At 35.5% G+C, this 23,829-nt stretch overlaps 1 protein-coding gene across 2 annotated transcripts in view; it reads right to left on the minus strand.

Annotated features, from left to right (window-relative positions):
• Positions 1-20,572, minus strand: part of LRP12 (LDL receptor related protein 12) — a 134,893-nt gene extending 114,321 nt beyond the window's left edge. For both annotated transcript variants that reach the window (XM_051970970.1, XM_051970969.1), the window contains exon 1: positions 20,309-20,572. In XM_051970970.1, the coding sequence (XP_051826930.1) occupies positions 20,309-20,387 (79 nt within the window). In that variant the 5' untranslated portion in view covers positions 20,388-20,572. The remainder of the gene's footprint in view (positions 1-20,308) is intronic.
• Positions 20,573-23,829: the final 3,257 nt, after the last annotated feature.

Raw genomic sequence — 23,829 nt, forward strand, 5'->3', positions numbered from 1 at the left:
AGAAATAGAAACCATGAATACCTTTTTCAAGAAGAAAATTTACAATTCTGAGTGTGGTAAGCAAGAACAAAAATGATAAAATTAAATTGTATTTTAATGGACAGGAAATACCTCAATATTGACATAAGAGTCACATCAAAGCATTGTCTGGATGTCATCTAACCATGAATTATATTCAATAAAGTTCAGGACTAACATCAAATCAGAGATAAAGACAAGAACAAAACACAGCATACAACTCCAACAATCTAAACCTAACCTGTTCAAACCAACCATCAATGCTAAAAACAACCCAAAAAATGTAAATTAAAAAATGCAAAGATAAGGCAAAGATACTTCTTACAAACATTTATTGATATAAAGCAGTAATCCAAGAAGGAAGAATCAAAAACAGGAAGTAGACAACATTGATCAAGGACAGTTACATCCTTTTAGTTAGTCTATCCAGTGAAAAGGCTTGGGTCTTTTACTTTTTAAATCCACTACAAGTCAGAAGCTGGTCAGGTTCCCCCAGCACCTGGTGGAAGTTTGGATGGCTCCCAGGTGTGTATGGGCCTCTCCCTGCAGGGACCAAATAGATTGCTTTTTTTTTTTTTTTTTTTTTGTACCTTTAGATGTCTCTGATTAGTTATTTTGGGAAAGGGGGTCTAGCACCCATCCCACACAGTTTTGATGCATTTCTCTCATAAAATTCCTTAAACTGTTTTTATTAATTCCTTTTTTGCAAGGTGATAGTCTGATCATACCTAGCATATGCCTCTCCATTTCTCTTTAGATTATCATGAAACTAAATAAGTGAAAAATATCTAATACATTAACTATAAGCATGCATTTGGGTTCATCAACTTAATATTTAACTGGAGTAGGAAGTGTGATACAATGGGGAAAAAAACCACTGCATTTTAAGCCTTATGACCTTATTTTGAAGATAATTCTGTCACTTATAATCTGAGTTTCTTCATATTAAAATTAAGAGGAAGAACAGGATAAGTAAGGGAAAAGTAAAAAGCAAGACAAACTCAGAGGGGGAAGTTTAAAGTGGGGATTAAAAGAAAAGGAAGAAAGTAAAATCTTGGAATCAGGGTAAAGGGAGAGAGAAAAAGGATTATGGAATGGAAACAGACCCTTCATTTATAATTCACGAGTACTAGGCAAAAACTCTTCTTTTTTACCACCCACCTTATTTGTAAAGAGGGAGTGAGAATAGAGAGGAAAAATAAGAGAACAAGATAAAGGGAAATTATTACATGTTAACAATCATTATTAATAATTAAGAATATTATCCGTTATAACCTTGAATATGAATGGGATGAACTCATTCATAAAGCAGAAAAAAATAGCAAAATATATTAGAATAAAAAAATTTAATAATATACTGCTAACAACAAACACAAGTAAATTAAAGATGGCTAAAACAAGGAACTGGAACCATTCTCCAATTGATAAATGGTCAAAGAATGTGAACAGACAATTTTCAGATGAAGAAATTGAAACTATTTATAGTCATTAGAAAAGGCGTTCCAAATCATTACTGATCAGAGAAATGCAAATTAAGACAATTCTGAGATACCACTACACACCTGGCAGATTGGCTAAAATGATAAGAAAAGATAATGACGAATGTTGGAGTGGGAAAACTGGGACAGTGATGCATTGTTGGCGGAGTTGTGAACAGATCCAACATTTTGGAGAGCAATTTGGAACTATACTCAAAAAGTTATCAAATTGTGCATACCCTTTGATCCAGCAGTGTTGCTATTAGGCTTATATTCCAAAGAAGGGAAAGGGACCCATATGTGCAAAAATGTTTGTGGCAGCCCTTTTTGTAGTGGCTAGAAACTGGAAATTGAATGGATGCCCACCAATTGGAGAATGGCTGAATAAACTGTGATATATGAATGTTGTTATTATTGTTCTGTAAAAAATGACCAGGAGGATGAATACAGAGAGAGGCTTGGAGAGACATACATGAACTGATGCTAAGTGAAATGAGGATATCATTATACACTTCAACAATAATATTACATGAGGATCAATTCTGATGGATGTGGCTCTCTTCAATAATGAGAGGATTCAAACCTGTTCCAATTGATCTGTAATGAACAGAAGCAGCTACACCCACAGAAAGAATACTGGGAAATGAGTATGGACCACAACATAACATTTCTACTCTTTGTTATTGTTTGCTTGAATTTTTGTTTTTTCTTCTCAGATTATTTTTACCTTCTTTCTAAAGCCGATCTTTCCTGTGCAATAAGATAACTGTATAAATATGTATACACATATAGTATTTAACATATACTTTAACATATTTAACATGTATGGGACTACCTGCCATCTAGGGGAGAGGGTGGAGGGAAGGAGGGGAAAAGATGAAACAGAAGTTTTTACAAGGATCAATGTTGAAAAATTATCCATACGTATGTTTTGTATATAAAAAGCTATATTTTTTTTAAAGTGTGCAATTATTAAAAACAAACAAAATGAAGAACTAGAGCAAAATCTATTTGTTACAGGTGAATTCAAAAAAGCAACAGCAGCAATCATGACATGACACAGTTACAGTAAATATGAACATGATAAAATAATAAGCAGCTATTATATTTAAAGATCCCATAGATGATAAATAGTAATCTTTTATATATCTGTATCACAGGATATAACATCTAAAAACTTAAAGAAAAAGGTAACTGAATTACAGAAAGATAATAAAATCATAATAGTGGGGGACTTCAAGTGCATCCTATTTAGATCTATATATACATGTGAAAAAGTAAAACAAAACAAAAGTCAAGGACCTGAATAACTCTTTAGAAAAAATAGCAATGATAGCTCTCTAGCATTATTAATTGGGATCAGAATACTTCTCATCCATGTTCGGCATCTTTATAGAAAATGAAGAAAAACTAATTAAATTATATAATTAAAAATAATTAAATAATAATAGGCTTTTGAAGGAAAAATTAAAAATTAAATAAAAAGTAAAGAACATGATTTTAAAGAACTATGATCAAGTTGAATTTATGCTAGGAAAATCAAACTATAAACATAATTATTAATATTAATAATATAGTAAAAACTATTTTATGTCAATAAGGTTTGGGATCAAATCCAATATCCATATTTTGCTTTAAAAAAAAATCAGGAAGCAAAGTAACAAGGGCTTTCCTTAATGGAGTAAATAGTATATATCAAACGAAACATTCTACGTAAACGAGGATAAATGAGGGCTTTCCAATAAGATCAGGAATAACACAAGTGTGTACTTTAACCATAAAATTAGAAAGAGAAATCAAGAAAATAAATACAAGTAAAGAGGTAACAAAACCATCATTTTTTATAGAAGATATGAAACATGCAATCCATATTATTCCCAAGTGTGAAGACTGCTCTAACTCGATTAAAATGTAATTGAGAAATATTTAACAAATTACATAAAAATACAATAAAATATAGATAATAAAATTAAATCAACACGTGCCCTTTGGGATACTTCTATATTGATTAGTGGCCCCCATTTCTACTTGAGTGTGATACCACAGGTCAAGGGACCCCTCCTAAAAAAGTAAAAAATACAATGAAACAATAAATGCAAATTATATAATATAAATTAAAGCTAGCAGTTAATAAAAATTTGTTTAAGCATCAATTATGTGCCAAGCACTGTGCTAAGAAGCCAGAGATACTAAGAGACAAGATAGCCCCTATCTTTAAGGCACTCAGGATTTGACGAGAGACAACAAACAGATTTATACAAATAAGATATAGGTAAGAAAAATAGAAAATAGTTAAAAGAGAAAAGGCACTAAAATTAAGAGAAATTGGAAAAACTGGCAGTATTCCCAAATATTAAGGGGAAAAAAAAAGACAAAGAAATTATATTTAGAATATCTACAATATATATATACATATATATATACATACACATATAATATTAGGGAAGTCTATCCATGAAGACAAAAGTAGAACTATTTGTAGAAAAAAAGAATGAAATAAGACGAGAAATACTAACTGCTTATGGATTGGCTGGCCATTATGATAAAAATAACAATATCAGTTAACCTACTTATTCAGTGCCATATGGAACTACCAAAGTATTCTTTGGTATTCTAATTCTAAATCAAAGTATTCTAAAATTAGCCAAAAAATAACAATATTAAATGGGAAGAACAAAAGGTCAAGAATTTTAAAGGAAATAATGTGGGAAAGAAGGGAATCTAGATCTACCATACCTTAAATTATATAGTATTTATCAAATTAACTTTGTTTAAAAAAAATTTTTTTAATGGATGTTCAGTCAGTAACAGACTAGGAATACAATGTACAAAAGCAAACAAAAAACAGTAGCATAATGTTGGATAACCTCAGATTCCAGCTATTAACATAAGGAATCATTTGACAAAAATTGTTGCGAAGACTGGCAGAAGTTAGTTAAGGATTACTATCTCATACAGGTGTAATAAGATAAATTCCAAATGGACATGTGACTTAGATATATAAAAGGTGACATCATTAGCAAATTAAAGTCACATGGAAGAAATTACCTTTTAAATGTAAGGCTAAAAGGAAGAATTCATGATTAAAAAAGAAAAAGAAAAAGCCAGTTAAACAGGCTAATTAGATAAAAGGGATAACTGATAATATAAAATTTGAAAGTTTCTCCATAAAATTAACAGTTAAAATGGGAAACAATAGGGAAAATCTTTGCAACAAGTCTCAGATCTAAATATATAAGAAACAACTAAATTATAAGAAGTCATTCATCAAGAGGTATGAATAAAGAAAGATAAATATACAAAGTATCAACAACCATAAATACTAATAATTAATAAGATGCAAATTAAAGTAGTTCTCAGGTTCCATCTCATATACATTAGATTGACCAAAATGACAGAACAGTAAATTATAAATGTCAGAACTGCAGAAAAACAAATATACTAATTCACTATTGGTGGAATTGTAAATTCATCCAGTCAAACAAGAATGGAGCAAGAAGGAAAGAAAACAATGGTTGATAACTAGGAAAGAAATAAAATTACTTTATTTAAAAAAAAAAAGAAAGAAAAAATTAGATTTAAAATAAAATGAAGGGATAAGATTAGCTGACCTCTAAAGCTGATCTCAGCTTTAAAAAAAAGGTCACAAGAGGAAGAAAGCAGGCTGAATTTCATATGGGAATTGTACAGCCCTTAATAACCAGCTCCTTTATTACCTTTCCAGACTTCTGCACCTTATTCCTTTTCCAAGTACTCAGTGATTCAGTGATACTGGCCTTTCTGTTTCTCCCATTTTCCAACTCCATGAATTTTCACTGACTTGTTTCATATACTTAGAATTCTCTTCTGTCCTCATTTCTATCTCCTGGCTTCCCTACTTTTCTTCAAGTGTCACCTAAAATCATACCATTTGGAAAAAGTCTTTCCAAATACTCTTAAGACTAGTAATTTCTCTCTATTGGTTATCTATAATTTGTCCTGCATATATCTTGTTTTTATATTGTCTCTCCCCTCATATAGTAAGCTCCTTGAAAAAGGACCATTCATTTTTGAAAGAGGTTTTTAGTTTTTTTGGGTTTTTTTTGCCTTTCTTGAGTTGTTGAAAAGTGTTGAAAAAACACTTTGTACAGTGTATAGCACAAAGTAAGCCATGTAGTAGCAAATCTCACAGAATAACACAAACTTCCAAGAAACAAAGTTCCAAACAATCTAAAGAGTAATCAAAAGATATGAAAATTTAAATACATTGTAGCATACTTGCCAGGTCACAAGTCAAATTACACATATGTAGTAAGCAGCAAAAACAGCAATTCATTGGACGCAGCTACCTATTGAGGACTCAAATATAAAGTTGAAATGATTATTGTTGGAAAGAATAAATGCCATGGAAAACTAAAATTAAAGATTTATATGTCACTATGAAAAAAGGAAAGCTAAAGACCCTTCCAAGTTCACCAAATAATGAAAGGTCTAGCATTTGAGTTTACAAATGTCTAAAAGTAGCTCTGGAATGTCCAAAATAGTTCAGAATCACTTCTAGATTAGCATTCACATACAGCAATGTAACAGATCTGAAATCATTTGGGTATCAGTTTGAACAATTTAAAAGAAGAAAAAAAATTACAGTGAAGAAAATAGAGAAAAGCTCAGCTCCAACTTAAGAAGCATTGAATAGCTGTAGCAACTGATAAGGCAATTTAAATTATTCAAAAAAAAATTCCATAGAAAGGATTAGAAGCACAGCCACAAAGTAAAGTCTATACTCAAAAGCAGGGGGTATTTTTTGGGGGGAGGGGTGTTATAACAAAACTCTCTCTTTATCTTAACCACACTGAATTCCAGAAAACTCAAGTATAGTTTGAGCAGAGAAATATGTCAATTTTTTGCTTCACTTACAGACGTGTTATTATTCAAACTAAAGGTTTACTAATGAAGTCTATTTAGATAAATAACTTACCTTATCCTCATTCTCCCATTTTTTGAGCAATTATAATAATATGACTATGAATATTATTATTCAAAAATTCAGTTAGAAATATACAAATATTATCAACTAAAAAATTAAGTAGCAGATTACTTAAGTGAATATTTTAAACTTTATATGTAGTTTAAAAGAAAATGTTTTCAAACTTTATTTATAAAAGAATCTTTTTACTTGTTAGACACTTGCTCTAGGGTAAAAAGGAGCTGAAGTGAACTGTCAACCTGTAGTTGCTCAAGGATCTCAGTAGAGCCTCAGGGTGCTGTTGCTCCTTACAAGCCTATACTTTCTCAGGTCTATGATAACACCTTCAAATTTCCTTCTTTTTTAAGCCTTAGTGTATTTCACCAACACCCCTCTTACAGTAATGGAAAAGTCCTTTGAAAACAGAATCTTGGTTGCTAATGTAAATGGAGGCATACAAAATTTAAATGTCTTTCCAATTAGGAGTGAAACTGATCCTATCTTGTCATGACCAAAAGTGAAGTATGAATTACTACTCACAGCTTCAAAGGCAGAATGATAGTACAATGTAAAGAGCTCTAGGGTCAAAAGACCTGAGTTCACATCCAGCTTCCAAGAACTAAACTGCTATTTGTGGGATTTTAAGGAACTCACTTAATGCTCCAAAATCATCAGTTTTCTCATCTGTAATATAAGAGGGATGACCAGATGGTCTTTCAGGTTCCTTTCATATCCTGGATCTCTGATTTTTAGCGCTAAGTAAGGAAAATTAATAAAATTGATATAAGCACATCAGACTTGTGAAATGAAAATACTCTCATTTGATAAGGATAAAAGGTCTTTAAATTATTTAGGGAACACTAGTATGAAAAGAAATACACTTATTTTTCAATTAACAGCATCAATTTGCAAATATTATTTGTTTCCATCTCTCCAACCTAATAGAGGGAAAAAAAAAAAAAACAAGTCTTCCTAACAAATATACATAAAATAAATACATCTTCACATAGTCCAGGTCTAAAAATTAATGTTTCATTCTGCTTCTTGAATTTATCACCTCTCTGTCAGGACATGGATAGCATAGAATAGCATGGATAGCATACTGAAGTGACTGAAAGTCACTGCTTTATATTAGAGCTCTTAAGTCTATGAAAGTTGTTTACCTAGAATCCTCAAAAAATACTATTTCTTGTAATTTGAGTTCCATTCCCACCAATTTTGTTACCAGTGCAAAAAGAAACATTGACTACAACTATTTCTTTATGCATTTTAAGTTTCTTCATTCTTCTCTTATTCTAGGTTAAATAATCAAAATCCCTTTATATAAGACCAAAAGGCCCAAAGAGTTTCCAAAGTAGAAGCCACACTCAGTATGACAAGGATTCCTTAGAATCCACCAGTTTCATAACTGCCTGGAATTGTATATTGGGACTAAATTTAACAAAACAATATTTCCATTATTTTGCCAACTTAAAACCGGAAGGTCCTAATGACATGGCTATGGAACTTATGAAACTTGTAGTTATTTTACGGAAACTAAACTGCAAAGATAGGAAAAGTTGGGGAGAGGGTAAGGAGAGGGAAGTAGCCATTTTATAAAAGGCAAGGTAAATGAGGAGAGTGAATCCTAGTAAACTAAACTTCAATTCCTGGGAAATCTAGATTAATTGGCATACAAATAGAAAGAACGCTGGCACTCTTTGATACTTTGATAAATTCATAATTTTGCCTGTTGGAGTAATATTCTTTCTATATAAATCAAAACTCACCTATACCTCTATAAAAGTAAGTAATTTATTTCAATTTAACATTTAGTAAGCTCCCATTATATTAAGTATACAATGCTAACTAAGCATTAAAAGAATAAAATGTGTACCAAAATAGTTCAAAATCTAATGAAATATCACAAATGTACAATAATATTAAAAATAACATGAATTTTAAATAATATAATTAAAATAAATAATATAATTAAAATGAAAAATAAAAAAGCTCAAATTAACAAATAAGTTTTTTAAAAGAAAGACAATTTATTTTCCTTGAAACAACCTTGTAGGATAGTATTAGAAGTACTGTAAACCACATTTTTGTTGCTCAGTTATTTTTGTCCTGTCTGATTCCTCATGACCCCATTTAGGGTTTTCTTGGCAAAGACACTGGAATGGTTTGCTATTACCTTCTTCAGCTCATTTTTACAGATGAGGAACTGAGGCAAACAGGGTTAAGTAACTTAACCAGGTTCACACAGCAATAGATGTTGGAGATCAGAGTCTAACTCCAGGTAACACTCTATCTTCTGCACTACTTACTTAGCTGCCCACGTTTTATAGATGAGAAAATCAAGAGTTCACATGCTATCCACTGGTGTCAGAGTCAAAACTCAAACTCAAAATTTCCAACCAAGTATAGTCTAAGTACAACTAAGTACTATAATCTATTATATCATATTGTCAGAAAATTTTTTTATCCAGAGTAAACAGAGGAAGGAAAAATTACTTTTGATTAGGAACTACATGAATAAAGAATTAAACAACATAACTTCATTATTTCATTCATTGCTAATGTTATTTTTAAAAATCAGGATTGTTAACTACTTAACCTGAAGAATAAACATGCCCTGTACAAAAATGTTTGCAGCAGCTTTTGTAGCTCTGTAAGTTATTTGTAGCAGTTTTTTGAGGATGCCCATTAGGCAAGGAATGGCTGAATAAGTTATAATAGGAATGTAATGGAATGTTATTGTTCATTAAGAAATGATGAGCAGGCTGATTTCAGAAAAACCTGAAAGACTTTCATGAACTGATGCTGAGCGAAGTGAACAGAACTAGGAGAACACAGTAACAAGCAATGGGAAGATTATGAGATGATTAACTAATGATGGACTTGGCTTTTTTCAACAATGAGATAATTCAAGGCAACTCCAATAAGTGGGATGAAAAGACACATCCGCATGCAGAGAGAAAATTGTGAAGACTGAATGTAGTTCAAGGTAGTCTGTTGTTTGGTTTTTTCTTTTGATCCGATTTTTCTTGCACAGAAGGAAGACTACAGAAATATGCTTTAAAAAACTGCAGATATTTAACCTGTCAGGTTGCTTGCTATATGGGGGAAGGACCCAGAGAGCAAAAGATTTGGAAAGACAAGGTTTTACAAATGTGAATGATGAAAACCTTCTTTGCATGTATTTGGAAAAATAAAATACCATTTATGTAAAAACAAAGAATGGAAAAAAATAGAACCATGTCTGACATTTTACATTTCCTTGAAATGATTAAAATTCTCATTTACAAATGCTAACTTTCATTTTTCCTACTTAAATTTCCCTTCTTTTCTACCGCCGCCAAGGTTTTTTAATTTAAAAAATTAAAATTAAAAAAAAAAAAAAAACACCTTCCTATCACAAAGATAAGGTCTCTTCTTTACTTGGCAATAAACCTATAAAAACATTATTACACCCTTGTTAAGTCCTTGTTCAGCTAAAATTCCAGCCCAAATATCTTCTATGACTTCCTCTCATTTTTTTCCAGCTTTGTTTTCTCCAAATCTTATTGTCAGAATTCTTTCAAGTTCATTTACTTTTCATTTCAATTCTTTCTTAAGAAACCTTCCTTCCCAAAATGTACCCTAAAATGACTATCCTCTGAAACCAATTGATAGTAGATTATTCATAGTTATTCACTCAACAAACATTTCACTATTCAGAATACTACACTAGGGGCTTTGGAAATAAACTTTGGATAAGTCAGTCTCTGCCCACACAGAGTGGTAAGATCTATACATGATAAGGGGCATTATGGGAAAAGACATTGGTAACTCTAATACAGATAACAAGTAATAAATGTGTTATGGAATGAACTGCAAAATGAAGTATTATGTGAGAAGATATGAGGAAAGAAATTAGTAACAGAAAAGATAAGAGAACTGGAGAAACTTTTATTTAAAAAGAGGATTATTTAAGCCAAGTTTTAAAAAATAAAAATATAGAGAAGAATTCAACAAGTGAGGGAGGTGGGAGAAGAGGACATTTCATACATGGGGACCAGCGTGAGCAAAGATAGTGTCTGAAAAGTGCAATTCAAGTTTAAAAGGAAAGAAAATTATCTACTTAGTAAAAATGTAGTACGCTAAGAAGGGAATATCTTAAGAAAAGCAGTCAACAAACATTTATTAGGTACCTTATTAGGATGAGAAAGAATGGAACTTAAGGCCGGCAGACTTATCAACTGACTACCTTCACTAGTCCAGGCATCAGGGTGATAGAAGTGTTGGCAGAGAAGGAAGTGTATCAAATAGATGTGAAATCTAGAGACCTCAGATTGGGGGTGGAGGGGAGAAAATAAGGTGTTGATGACACTTAAGTTTTAAGTCTGAGAGAAGATGATGGTGGTGCCTCCACATTAGTAGATTTATCTGAAATGGGGGTAGAGGAATGGAGTTGGAAGAAAAGACCTGGGTTCAATTTTGAATATGCAGATTTTGAGACGTCCTTGGATGGACATCTAGATTAAGATACCTGAAAGATGATTGGCAATGCAGAAGATCAGCAGAATGGTTAGGACTGGATAAGAAAATCTGCAAATTATCAGCAGAGAGATGACATAAATCCAAAGGAGCTAATAAAATCATCTAGTGAAATAGTACAGGGGCAGAAGGACTCAGAACAAGAGCTCTATGGGACATGGGTAAGCATGTATGACCTGGATGAAGATCCAGCAAAGAAACAGTCAGATAGGTTGGTGGAGAACCAGAAAGAAGAGACTAGAAGAAGAAATTATTAGGAAGAGTTTGATTGACAATGTCAAAGTCTGAAGAGAGAGAACAAAAAAGATGGAAAATTGAAAAAAGAACATTAGAATTAGTAATTAAGAGCCCATTAGTAACTTGGAGGGAGATGTTTTGGTTGAGTGATGAGTTTGGAAGTGAGACTAAAAGGAGTTAAAAAGAGAGTGAGAATGTAAGCACCTAACATAGATAGCCTTCTCAAGACAGGTCAGGAAAGGGTAATAAATTATGGGTTCAATAGTTGATGGAAGAAATCTAATGAAGGTTTTTTGAAGATAGAGGCATGGGCATGTTTGTAGGCAATAGACAAATAATTAATAGAAAGAGGGAAGTTGAAGATAAGTTTAGGAAGTGGATAATAGAGGAGGCAATCTTAGACAGGATGGAGTGGGATAAAATGGTAAATAAGGCAGTGGAAAGCTTTGAAAATCTGAAAAAGAAGTCTAATCTTTACTCAGTAAACAAGAAGTCGTCACTTAAAATTTTCTGAGCAGAGAAATGGCCTAACTAAATTATACTTGGCTAGGTAAAAACTTTAAAGCTCTCTATAAATATCTCTTATTATTAAAAAGGTTGCTTTAATTAAAAAAAAAGATAGCCCAAGCAAATAATGTGTATGAGAAAGATGGGAATAGGAATGGAGAAAGGAGGAGCTTAAATCTTACGGTCTATAGATCTTTCCCGGTCCATTCCACTGCTAGTTCTTTCCTTCCATGTTTATCTTCCACTAATATTGAATATATGATTTAGGTATAATTCTTTGCATGTTGATATCTCTCATTAATATGTGAACTCCTTGAGGGCAGAGGCTATAAAATTTACCTTATATCCTTAGGGCTCAGCATAGTGCCTAGCACATAATATACATTCATTAAATGCTTATTAACCTATTACCTCCAAAATCAAAATCCTCCCAAAATGAGTTCTGAACTTCCTGTCTTCTTAATAAATATCTACTGACTGGTAATATACAAGAGATATAATAGAGGTAAAATTCAACAGAGAAAGCACTGTTTTACAATGCAAAGAATACTGTAGGTCTAAGGTGAACAGAATTATGCCCAAGATTTAAAATATAGTAAGAGTGCGAAGCACAAACAGAAACAGTTATATAAAGAGAAATACATTTAAGTGGAAAGAATAAGCATGTTTTGGGTCATTTTAAGTTTAGTGTGCTCGCAGAACATCAATGTCAACTTCAATTGTAAATACACTTTTTGGCACTCAAAGGAAAAGTTTAGAAAACTAGAGATACTGATTGTGGAGTCATTCACATAAAAGTGGTATCTGAAGCTAAAACTTCAAAGTAAGTGAAATTAGATGGCCAAGAGAGAGCATGTGAAGAAAACAGGACCAAGGACAACTGTAAAATATCCACATAAATGGATCAGAAGTAATAAATAGCCAGTAAAAGAGACAGAGAAGCCAGTTATAGATAGGAAAAGAATAGAAAATTATGATAATCCTGATAATTATGGAGTAGTCATAAGGAAGGGTCAACAGCATCATAAAACTACAAGATCAAGGAAGATGATGACCAAAAATAGCTTATTAGACTTAATAAGATGACCAAAGGGCATATTATTTAATTAGTTAGCATAGTCCCCAGCATACAGCAATTGCTTAATAAATGCCTGTAGACTGAATAATTAATTTCTATAAAATGATGGGTACAGAAACCTGATTTTAAGAGTATAAGGAATGAATAGATAGTGGGGAAGAAAAGGCACAGAAACCACTTTTTTCCCACCTTTTTTCACCAGACCCGTGATTTCTCTGGTAGAAAGTCATTCATGCCTTCCATAAAATTTAGCAAGCAACTGACAACTTGGAGTCTTAGAGAACTAAGAGGTTAAATAACTTATTCTATCACAAAACTTAAGGTTGAAGCTTTCTATCCACAGCATATATTATCTTATAAATATGAAAAAATAGCAATATTTCTTATCTTCTTGAATGGATAATGAAGCAAAGAAATCTTTAAAAATGGAAGGGGGAAAAAATTAGGGAAGTGAGGGAATTTATACTAAATCCTCATTATTCTCAGTGAGGAAATCATCTACTGTAAATACGGGAAGTGGGAATAAAAGATAAGGGCGAAAGGTCTGAAACAGTCACTAAGAAATGAGATAGGGAATCAAAACATCTTTGGCTCTTCATTATTCCCTCACTTCATCCTCACATTTAATCAATTCCAAAATCCTATTGATTTAATCTCTACAATATCTAAGTTGTTACTTCTTTTCCATTCTTACTCCAACTATCCTAGTTCAGGCCTTCCTAACTATTTTTCCTACCTGTAATTTTGCCCTTTTTCAACACATTCTTCAAAACACATACCCATGTCACGTCACCCTTCTATTCAAAAATGTCAGTGGATTCTTATTTGCCTACCAAAAAAAATGATAAATTCTTGATCCTGGAATCACAATCAGGCATCAACCTATCTTCCCTTTTACGACCTTATATCTATCTTAAATTACTTTCCCTTTTAAGACCTTATATTTATCTTATCTCATACTACTTCTTATTATGTATTCTATATCATAGAATACTTAATGTCCCTCTCTTTGTCTCTACTCTAGTTTTTTATTTTCCATCATTTGTTACTATATCCTTGCTCATGTTGTCCACTCTACTCAAAATGGACTTCTTTTCCCCATCATGATTAGCTGAATTTTCTCTTCTTTTTTCCAAAGTCCATCTGAATTGCCACTTTCTCCAAGAAACTCTATATTTCCTTAGTCAAGTCAAGTCCTCAAGAATTTATTAGTGCTTACTATGTGTGAGGCACTGTATTAAGTACTGGGGATATATAAAATAACAAAAATAGTCCCTGCCCTCAGAGATTCTCAATCTAATGGAGGACATAATATTTAAATAATTCTGTACACATACAGAAAATACATACAGGATAAATTAGAGACAATCTCAGAGGGAGGACATTAGAAGGGATAGACAGGATATGAAGCAAGAAGGGAAAGTATCAGGAAGGGGCTCTTGCAGAGAAAGTAGAATTTGAGCTGAGTTTTTAAGAAAAGCAGGGAAGTCAGGAGACAAATGAATAGAGAGAGCATTTGAGGTATGAGGACATTAGGGAAAAAGCATCAAGTTTTCTATGTGCTGTATGTGGGGAACATCAAGAAAGGTTCTATTGCTGAAATACAAAATATGTAGAGAAGAGTTAAGTATAAAAATATTGGAGAATTACAAAAGGGTCAAGTTGTAAAAAGCTTTAAAAGCTAAACAAATCATTCTATATTAGATTCTGGAGGTAATTGTGAGCCACTGGCTGACTTATGGTTTAAGATGATCACTCTGACAATGAGAAGATGATGAGCTAGGTAATAGTGAAATACTTGTGGCAGGTAGACCTCAAAAGGCAAAAGTAATCTTTCCTGCATGAAGTGATGAGGGCCAAGTACTAGAGAAATGGCATATCAGAGGAGATAAAGAGAAGGATATTAGACATTATGAGGACAGAAACAAGAACACTTGATGGCAGAAAGACTATATATGGAGTGAGGGAGAACAACAACTAGGTTTCCAACACAAGCAACTGGGAGGATGATTGTGTCCTCAACAGAAAAAGGGAAGGTAGGAAGATAATATATGCTGTAGATAGAAAGCTTCAACTTTAAGTTTTGTGATAGGATAAGTTATTTAACCTTTTAGTTCTCTAAGACTCCAAGTAGTTAATTGCTTGGAGATAAGATAATTAGTTCTGGTTGTGGACATTTTACATTGAAGATATCTATGAGATATTCGATTTTAGATGCCTAATAGATTATTGGTAATTCTAGACTAGAGATCAAGAGAGAGATTAAAACTTGATCAACAGACTGAAGAATTATCTGAATAAGAAGGATAATTGAACCTCTGGGAGCTGATGAAAACACCAAGGGAGAAAATGTAAAGTAAGAAAAGAAGAAGATGGCTCAGAACAGATCCCTGAGGGACATTCACAGTTAGTCTATATAACAGGAAGATCTAGTTTAAAAAATAAAAAAGGGGGCATGGGTGGAGAGGGGGAGGGGGGGGGAAGGGAGAGGAGGAAGAAAGGAAGAAAGAAACAAACTCTCTGGTGTGACCAGACAGGTAGAACCAGAAGAACCAGGAGAGTAGTGTCAGGAAAATCTAGATAAGGGAAATTAGGTTAAAACAGAATATCTGGATAATGAACTCAGAAGGTCTAGGCTCAATTCCAGGGATTTGTTACTTAATACCTGTTTGAACTTAGGCAAGTTATAACTTCTCTGGGCTTCAGTTTGATCGTGGCTAAAATGAAAAGGTTGAGTTAAATGATCTCAAGGTCTTTTTCTGGATTTAAATACATGCTATTTCTGTAAAATGCAGAACATTTTGTATTTTCTCACTGCCCAGAGGTTATAGTAAAGGCAAATATTAGATATGATGTTTTGTGATCCACAAAGCACTTCTTTATAGTCATTCTTTGAGATAGATAAATCATTCATTATCCCATCTTGTAGATAATGAAACTGAGGTTCAGATATTAAGAGGTTTGTTCAAGATTACACAACTCGAGGTGGACAAATAGAAGGTTGTGGTCAGGGTGAGATTTGTTGTTGGGTGAGAAAGTTGTAGAACTTGTAGATCTGAAAGGTGGCAAGATCTTTGGTGTCACCAAATTATTATATGGCTCAGTAGAATGGGCTAGAATATGGATAAACAAGGTTGAAGCAGGGGGAACAAGGCTGAATATTTGGGAGGATAACTTTCTACCTGATGACAACTTAGAATTCTACAGAATGCATTACCTCCATTTGTTTTTCACACTGGTCTTGATTTTCTATAACATTTTGATTGTGAATTCAAACAAAGCAGTATGCTGCATAAAAATGAACTGTTTCACTACTGACCAGGCTCAAGTTCAAGTTTTTATTCCAACCTTTCAGGAAGTTCTACATTCTCTCCAAAATTTGAACTTTAAATGAATTCTTAAAGAAATTATTTATAAAATGATACTAACTCATCTGGAAATATGGAAAATATTAAATATATAAAATAACATATATTACATTTTGCTGTCTTCTTATATGACACTGGCCTCCCTTGCTATTTCTTGAACAAGCTATTTCCTTCTTCCAACTTGGGGCATTGTCACTGACATCCCGCACCCCCTATTTCTACCTTTTGGATATTTTAAGTCCAAATCCTCTTTTAAGTACAGTCTCTATCCTCGGTAGATTATTTCCTATTAATTCTGTATATAGTTTATCTGCACATAATTGCTTGCATGTGGTCTCCTTAGTGGGGTTGTAAGCTGTTTGAGAGCAGGAACTACTTGATTTTCTCAGCATCTCCAATACTTAGCATAGTGTCTGCCACATACCAGGCACTTAATTTTTATTGACTGATTTGACATGCAAAAGACTTTAAGTTTAAATACAAAACTAACAGCATTTATCTTTTTTCTCTCATAACATTTAATAAAATGCTGTGCACAGAACAGACTTTACAATCTTTAATGAATTAATTTGCAGTCAGCAAAACAGTTTTAGTTGACAATCAACTTATTGATAAATGCCATCATATATCTACCAAACATTCACTACAAGCAATATTTCTCAGTTTTCTCTAGGTTAAATAATTCAAATACAATATCTTGAAATTTTCTGCACATACTTCTCAGACACACATATACACAGAACTAATAAATATTAAACTTTCATCTGAAAGAAAAGGGGTTTTCAAAAACAATGAAGCTATTCCATTTGCTGAGTATGGGGATACCAATAGAAAAAAAAAAAAAAAAAAAAAAAGACAGCTCTATATGCTACTTGCTAGCCCTAGCTAGAAAACATGCATTCATATCTGGGATTCTAGGAGGCACTTTAAAAAATTGCTAATAATAAGAGTTTAGCACACTGTGGAAAGAGCTCAGTTTAGAGCCAAGACCACATAGGTTCAAGTCTCACCACTAACATATATTCTGAGAGACCCAAGGCAAATTATTTAACCACTCAGAACTCTCAATTGTAGAAAAGTGACAGTCTGTGTAGAAAGTGAATTTTCTCCTCTGGGAGTTTCCTAAACACCAATGAAATCACTGGTCCAATCCCTTTCCCTAACTAATAATACCAACACAGTTCCTGGGGAGAGATCCTGGAACTAGTGTTCCAGTTCCTTCAAAATTACAAGCTAACTTAGAGATAAGATAAAAAGCATACCCCCTCAATTTAGTCCTTTGTTTCTAGTTCCTATGAGCCCTCAACTGCCAAGATATATCAACTGTTGCCAGGTAATTGTACCTATCCAGCAATTTCTTCAAAAAGGAAAAAAAAAAAATCCTGCTTTAGATAATCGATAATAATATAGAGATTCTTTGGAGTTCAGAAAAGTTATTTGTAAGAACCAAAGGTACACACCTCTTAGTTGTACACACATCATGTTAGAATGTGTATGTCAAAGCAAATAAATACAAAAGTATATAAGGCAAACACATGAAATGTTTCAAAGCGTTATTAAAGAAAAAAGTCAAAATTATGCAACATTAAAGTTGATAACTGAGAAAGGGCTGTATGAAGCAGTTAAGAGATGGAAATGGCTTAATGTAAGTCAAGCATCCTGGTCTTAGTAGGATCTATGCTACAGGCCCTGTAAAGGATTAGATCTTTTAAGGCACATTAAAATTGATTTTGAAGACATTTGTGCTAATCAGAAAATGCTTTTTAAACAAAGAAGATCACAGAAACTCAAAGGGCATTTTTCAAGGCATCTAGTTTTTTGACTGGCATAAATCCAGATATGGTTGGATAAAATGAAAAGAAAAAAATGCACAAATACAAATATATTTCCCAGATAGATGTAGATCAATGATTTCTTTTCATCACAGTAGAAACACTGCTTGATGGTATGCCTGATGTTCTATCTTCTCTTTTCTTGCACACTGAAATTCTTAATCATCACTCATTTTAAAAAATAGTTATGTTTATACTCAAATTTGGCAGATAATTTAGGTCTTTTCTTCTGTAATGCCAGAGGAAACACTTGCAAACTAAAAAACTACTTTTTAATGTTTTACTTAGTATAAAACTTCCCTAGAGAATGCAGGAAAGCAAACAACCTATGTATACATTTCCTGCTGTCCCATCTCTGGAGAATGAACTAATTCCAGTCTAAACTCAAGGGATAAAGATTTAAAAAAAAAAAAAAAAAAAAAAAAGTCATACCTAGGCAAACCAATGCAATTATGTATTCTAGAATAGCATAACCTAATAGTTCAAATCAATGTTGGGTTTTGGACGTGTTTAGTATACATCTAAGTATATTCAAGTTCTTAGACTAAGCTGACCTCCACCACTCTCTCCCCCTTTCTCCTTACCCAGTTCTCTACTGCTCAGGACCACCCCAATTTGAGGTAATCCTCCAAATGCTGTATCAAGATCTGATGTACCTATAGGTAGCTTACTGACCTCTGGTGTGAAACTCAGCCCCATCAACTGATAATCACTGCTAACTCGTACAATGAACAATCAGAAATCAAGTATTGATCTTAAAAAGAAAAATCATAAGGTTTACAAAATATTTTCCTCAAAAACCTTGTGAGCACTGTAAAAGTGTTATGTGTGTGTGTATACATATATATATATATATGTATACACACACACACACACACACACACACACATATATATGTTAAAAATGGTTCAAACAAGGTTTAATGAGGTTAAATAATTTATAACCTATTTATACAGTTGGAGGTATAAAAATGGAATGCTAAAACAGTATTTCTTAAATTCAAACCCAGATTTTTTTAGACAAATAATGCTACCTTGGGTAACAATAATCTCAAATCCAGAAGACAATGGATTAACCTATGAGGATCAAGTCATCTTTTTGAAAAATCTGCCTGCTAACAAGCAAGAACCAGTGGATGCCATTTGAGGCAAATAATTTTGCTATAATACTTTATAACTTGCCAAAAGTTAAGATAACTACCACATAATACCACTGATGGATGTTTTAAGAAAAGACTATAACAATGCTCAACTGTGACATATGATCACTGGAATCTTCTGAGAGATATACGATTCAAAAGGAGTGTATTTATGACTGACATAATCAGACTTACCAAATAAGTTGATATGAGTTAAATTAATTTTTACTGTTTTCCCCTCAGTTCAATTCTGGGTACTTAATGTGTTGACCCTAAGTGTACCGAGTAGTCAAACTTGGATTAAGAAGCTAGAACAAGTCATGGAGTCAAAAGGTGGAACCGAGTGTCCCTCTCAGTCCTTCACTAGACTAAGTACATCCACTAGTTTATTCATAATACTCTTTCCAGCCCTTATGGGAAGCTTTAAATTTTAAAAACATTTCTGAATTTTTATTTTTCTTTCTTAACTAGAAAAGGTAAAAAGAGATCTCTTTATACCATTTCAAAGACTAGGAAATAAAGTTGAAGAAAAAGAGAGGATGTCAAGGGTGCTGAAGTGACAACGGGGCTCCGAGAGTTGCAAAGATCTTCCGTAAAGATAGAAAGAACAAGGTAAAGCACTCAAGAGACAGGGAGATGGGGCTAGAAACTATTTACAGGCCTTCCTGTGCATGCAGGCTTCTCCCAAGTGACTAGGACATAGCATGCCCGTACGAAGTGAGCCTCAACCCCCAAGGCTCAGGAGAAGGGAGCCCGTGAACATCGGGAGACAGGGGATCCGGGGAGGGCCAGCTTTCGTGGTCTCCGGTGAGGAGAGAACTTCCTGAGAAAGTGGGGAAGGGGTTTCTGAGGACGAGAAGTCAGACCTAACAGCCTACGGGGAAGGAAGGTTCTGTTTGTTTCAATACTTTTCCCTCTTTTTGGGGGGGGAGGGGGAGAGGTTGGTTCGGGAGGGAGCCGGGGCCCTAAAGCCCAGGACAACTCCGCTGCTCCCCCCGCAGGTGGGAGCACAAGCGCCGCCTTTGTGTGCCCGGAGGAGCCGGGCTCTCTCCTCTGTCCGTCCCAGGGGAGGCCCCGGGGTCGGAGGGAAGGGGGGGAGGGAGAAACCGGGGAGCAGGGGGATTCCCGGCTTTGTTCAGTCCCTGGCCAAAACGGGGTGCGAGGTGAGGGGAAAAGAGATACTTACCGCCCACACTGATGAGGAAGAGCAGGAGCCGCGCTGACCTCCAACCCGGGGGCTCCTTTGTGCTCCCGCAACGGGCCATGGCCACGGCAGATGGATGGAGAGAACCGGGAGGAGGAGTCGGAGAGAGACGCCGCGGCCGTCTCTGCCGCCGCCGCCGAGCCCCCGGCTGCTCCCTCCCTGCACACACCGCGGCGGGGGGGGAGGGGGAGGGAAGGGAGCCCGCGCCGCTGCCGGAGCCGCCACCGCCGCCGCGACTCGTGCGCACCCCCTCCCTCCCTCCCTCCCTCTTTCTCTCTCTCTCTCTCTCTTTCACTCTCTCTCACTCTCACTCACTCTTCCCCGCGGAGCCGTGCGAGGACACCGCGCGGAGTAGACGGCGCTGGGGCACAAGACTGGGAGCGCTCGGGAGGCCGCCGGTGTAGGGGGGTGTGGGGGGGCGTGCACCGGCCTCGAGCCACTGAGACAGCCCCCCCACCGCCGCCGCCGCCGCCGCCGCCGCTCGCCAGACTGAACGCGAGCTCCCACACACACTCATCCGTGCGTTCGGCAATCCCTCCACTCCGCCTGGTCCCGCTTTTCCTCGCAGCCTCTGGATTAGAGGCTGGGAGACCGTTTTGAGTCTCGGGAGGGAAGGGGGGAGGGGGAAAACGTAGGAGCTAGACCGCCACAATCGATGGCCGAGCGCCTAAACGCCCGCCACTGTCTTCTCTCTTTCAGCTGGGGATCCGGGAGTGGAGCAAAGTAGCAGGGGCGAGGGTTGGGAACAGGATGGAGACGAGGTAAGCTGTAGTGCTTGCTCTCGGGTTGTGGCAGCTCTCTTTGACCCCTCTTATTGGGACGGAGATTCCAAGATGAGTAGGAAGAACGGGAGTGACCGTGGGAGAGAAGGTCTCTCCAGGTGGAAAGCTTATTCGACTTCGAGGAAGAGAAGAAGGAAGAGGAGGAAGCACTCGCGCTGCGGGACAGGGGAGCCTCCATCTGTGTATAATTTTTGCGCACATTTTCAAGCAGAAGAGGCTGCGTCACACGCGAGTGTACACAGCCACTCTCTTGCACCCTTAAGTTAGGCCACAAAGTGGAGACGCTTCTCCGATGAACACCGAAACTGCTGGAGGCCCTTGGACATCCCAGCTGGAGAGTCCCAGGCTTGCCTGGGACGCGGAGGCGAACTGCTCCCGGAATTGTGCTTGGAGCGGCAAAAAGTGTGTGACGGCATCTACCGGTGTCAAGCGTCATCTAACTCAATTTCGACCACCACACAAAAATTACTGGCGGAGCTTTTAAGCAGCAGAGTTTTCAACAAATCATCCTGTGTCTGTCCCCTAGTTTCTTCATGTGCAAAATGAGGGATTCGCGCTGAATGATCGCCAGGGCTTCCTTCAGATCTAATCCTTTTGCCACCCAGCTCTTAAGTTCTGAATCTGACAATCAGCAGTTATTACCAAGGGTTGATTAAGAAACCTTATTCTTGTTCCAACTGTGTGACTTGACAACAGATTTGGGCCCAGTGATATTTCTTTGACCTACTAATTGCTCGTTTCAATATTCTTTTCCAACAATTGATAGTATCAGAATTTAGTATAACTAGTACGACGCATAACAATTGATTAACTCGTAAACAAATACCAACAAATTTCAAGCCCAAGAGAAATATTTAGCAAGAATTAGTATCATAATTCATACCGTGAAATGCACTACAATTCTGCAATACAGAGGTTTTTCGTAATCTCCATAGATAATTCTAAAGGCTCCTCACAGCATGGCATGACCCTGAAATCTTACAAGACTAAAATAACAGGATGCAAGCTCAGGCAAGTTCTGTGAAGTTGGAAGGTCTTGAATATGATATGGTAAAGGACTTCTGTCCTGTTTGAGAAACAGCAGCCTAAGCAAACCTGGAGAGATTTTATCCCCAAGTTGACTGGAATAGTAGTGATTTTTGTTGTTTTGTTTTGTTTTCCCCCTTTCTTCCAGCTACTATATCTCTCTAAGACTTATCTTTGAAGTATTATTACAGTATGTTTTTTAGTTGCTTTGCTATGTTGATTGCATTCTGGGATTCCTGAATTCCCTCTTTGCCTGTCTCTTGAGAGTACTTTATAAAATAAACAAATGTGGTTAACCACTGTGGTAAGGGACTGGCTCTAGGCAAAACTAGGAAGCCTGTAAAGTTACCTGTAGGCACCCCTTTCTTCTTTTTTATTGTCTTTTCACTCACACTGTGTTATTCAAACATAAACAGCTACAACCACCATTCACCCTGGACCTAAGCTTGCTACTACTTGACTGCCCAACCTACCCTCCAGGGGGAGGGGGGGAAAAACACTTCTGGGATGGTGGCAGCCTCCTAATACCACCTAGCATTTCCTTAACATCTCAACTATTTCACCATCTGAATTTGTTTCCCTCCATTTCACCCCACTGCAGTCTTCGAATCAGGTCTCTCAAAGTAATTTTTCAAAACAAGAATCTGACTATATTTCACTCTTAGTAAACTCCAGAGACTCCCCATTACCTTCAGGATCAAAAATAAAATCCTTTGACCTTTTCTACTTTTTGTGTCATAGATTTCATCCCGCTCCACATAATCTACTAGACAGTGATACTGGCTTCCTTGCTGTTCCAGGCACTAGATATTTTATCTCCCAACTCTAGGTATTTTCACTAATATTCCTCTATGTCTAGAATGCCTTCCTTCACTTTCATCTTTGACTGCCCTGGCTTCTAGTTTCCGCTAAAGTTCCACAACAATAAGTCTCACTATCCCACTTGATAATACTGCCTTTTCTTTGAGATTTTCCCAGTTTTTTTCTGTATATGTCTTGTTTGTTCATAAACATTTATTTTTTTTTTTCTACCTCACCATTAGACTGCAAGTTCTTTAAGGGCAAGAACCATTTTTTTTTTCCCTTTGTGTCCTGTACCTAGTACCAATAAGTGTATAATAAACGCTAGCTAACTGACATGATTCCCTTTCTCCTCCAACCTTCCCAATGCTGGCATCCTCTCTCTGAGAGTCTCTCATTTATAGAGTATATATTTTGTGGAACAAAATTGTTTTCATTTTTTCTTATTTATTAGGATGTGAACTCCTTGAAAACAGGTACTGGTTTTGCTTTTATATTCCTGGTACTTGGCTTAATACTGAGAAGGCTTTATAAATACTTGTAGATTTTTCCCAGCTCAAGTTTGACTTTACCTCAATCTCCTTTCTTTACCACATGTAAAAGTTTTCCTATTATGTGACATCCTGCCAAGAAGCAGTATTCTCTTAGTTGTCATTTAGTAAATAACAAAATAAACTAATTCACTTCAACCTTTTAGTAGCTCCACACAAGTAAGTTTTGTTCTCTCTCAAGTGAGATGGTGTTTTAACTGGGAACATTTCATTTAATTAAAGGAATTAAATTGTGATGGTTTTCCAAATTCATCAAGTTGGTAGGTGAGTAGATTTCATGGTAGTAAGTCCTCTTGATTTCCTTCAAATCACAACACTGACTGACAATTATCTCTTCAGACCA

This window comes from Antechinus flavipes, chromosome 1 (assembly GCF_016432865.1).
Source record: "Antechinus flavipes isolate AdamAnt ecotype Samford, QLD, Australia chromosome 1, AdamAnt_v2, whole genome shotgun sequence".
In the NCBI taxonomy this organism is placed as follows: domain Eukaryota; kingdom Metazoa; phylum Chordata; class Mammalia; order Dasyuromorphia; family Dasyuridae; genus Antechinus; species Antechinus flavipes.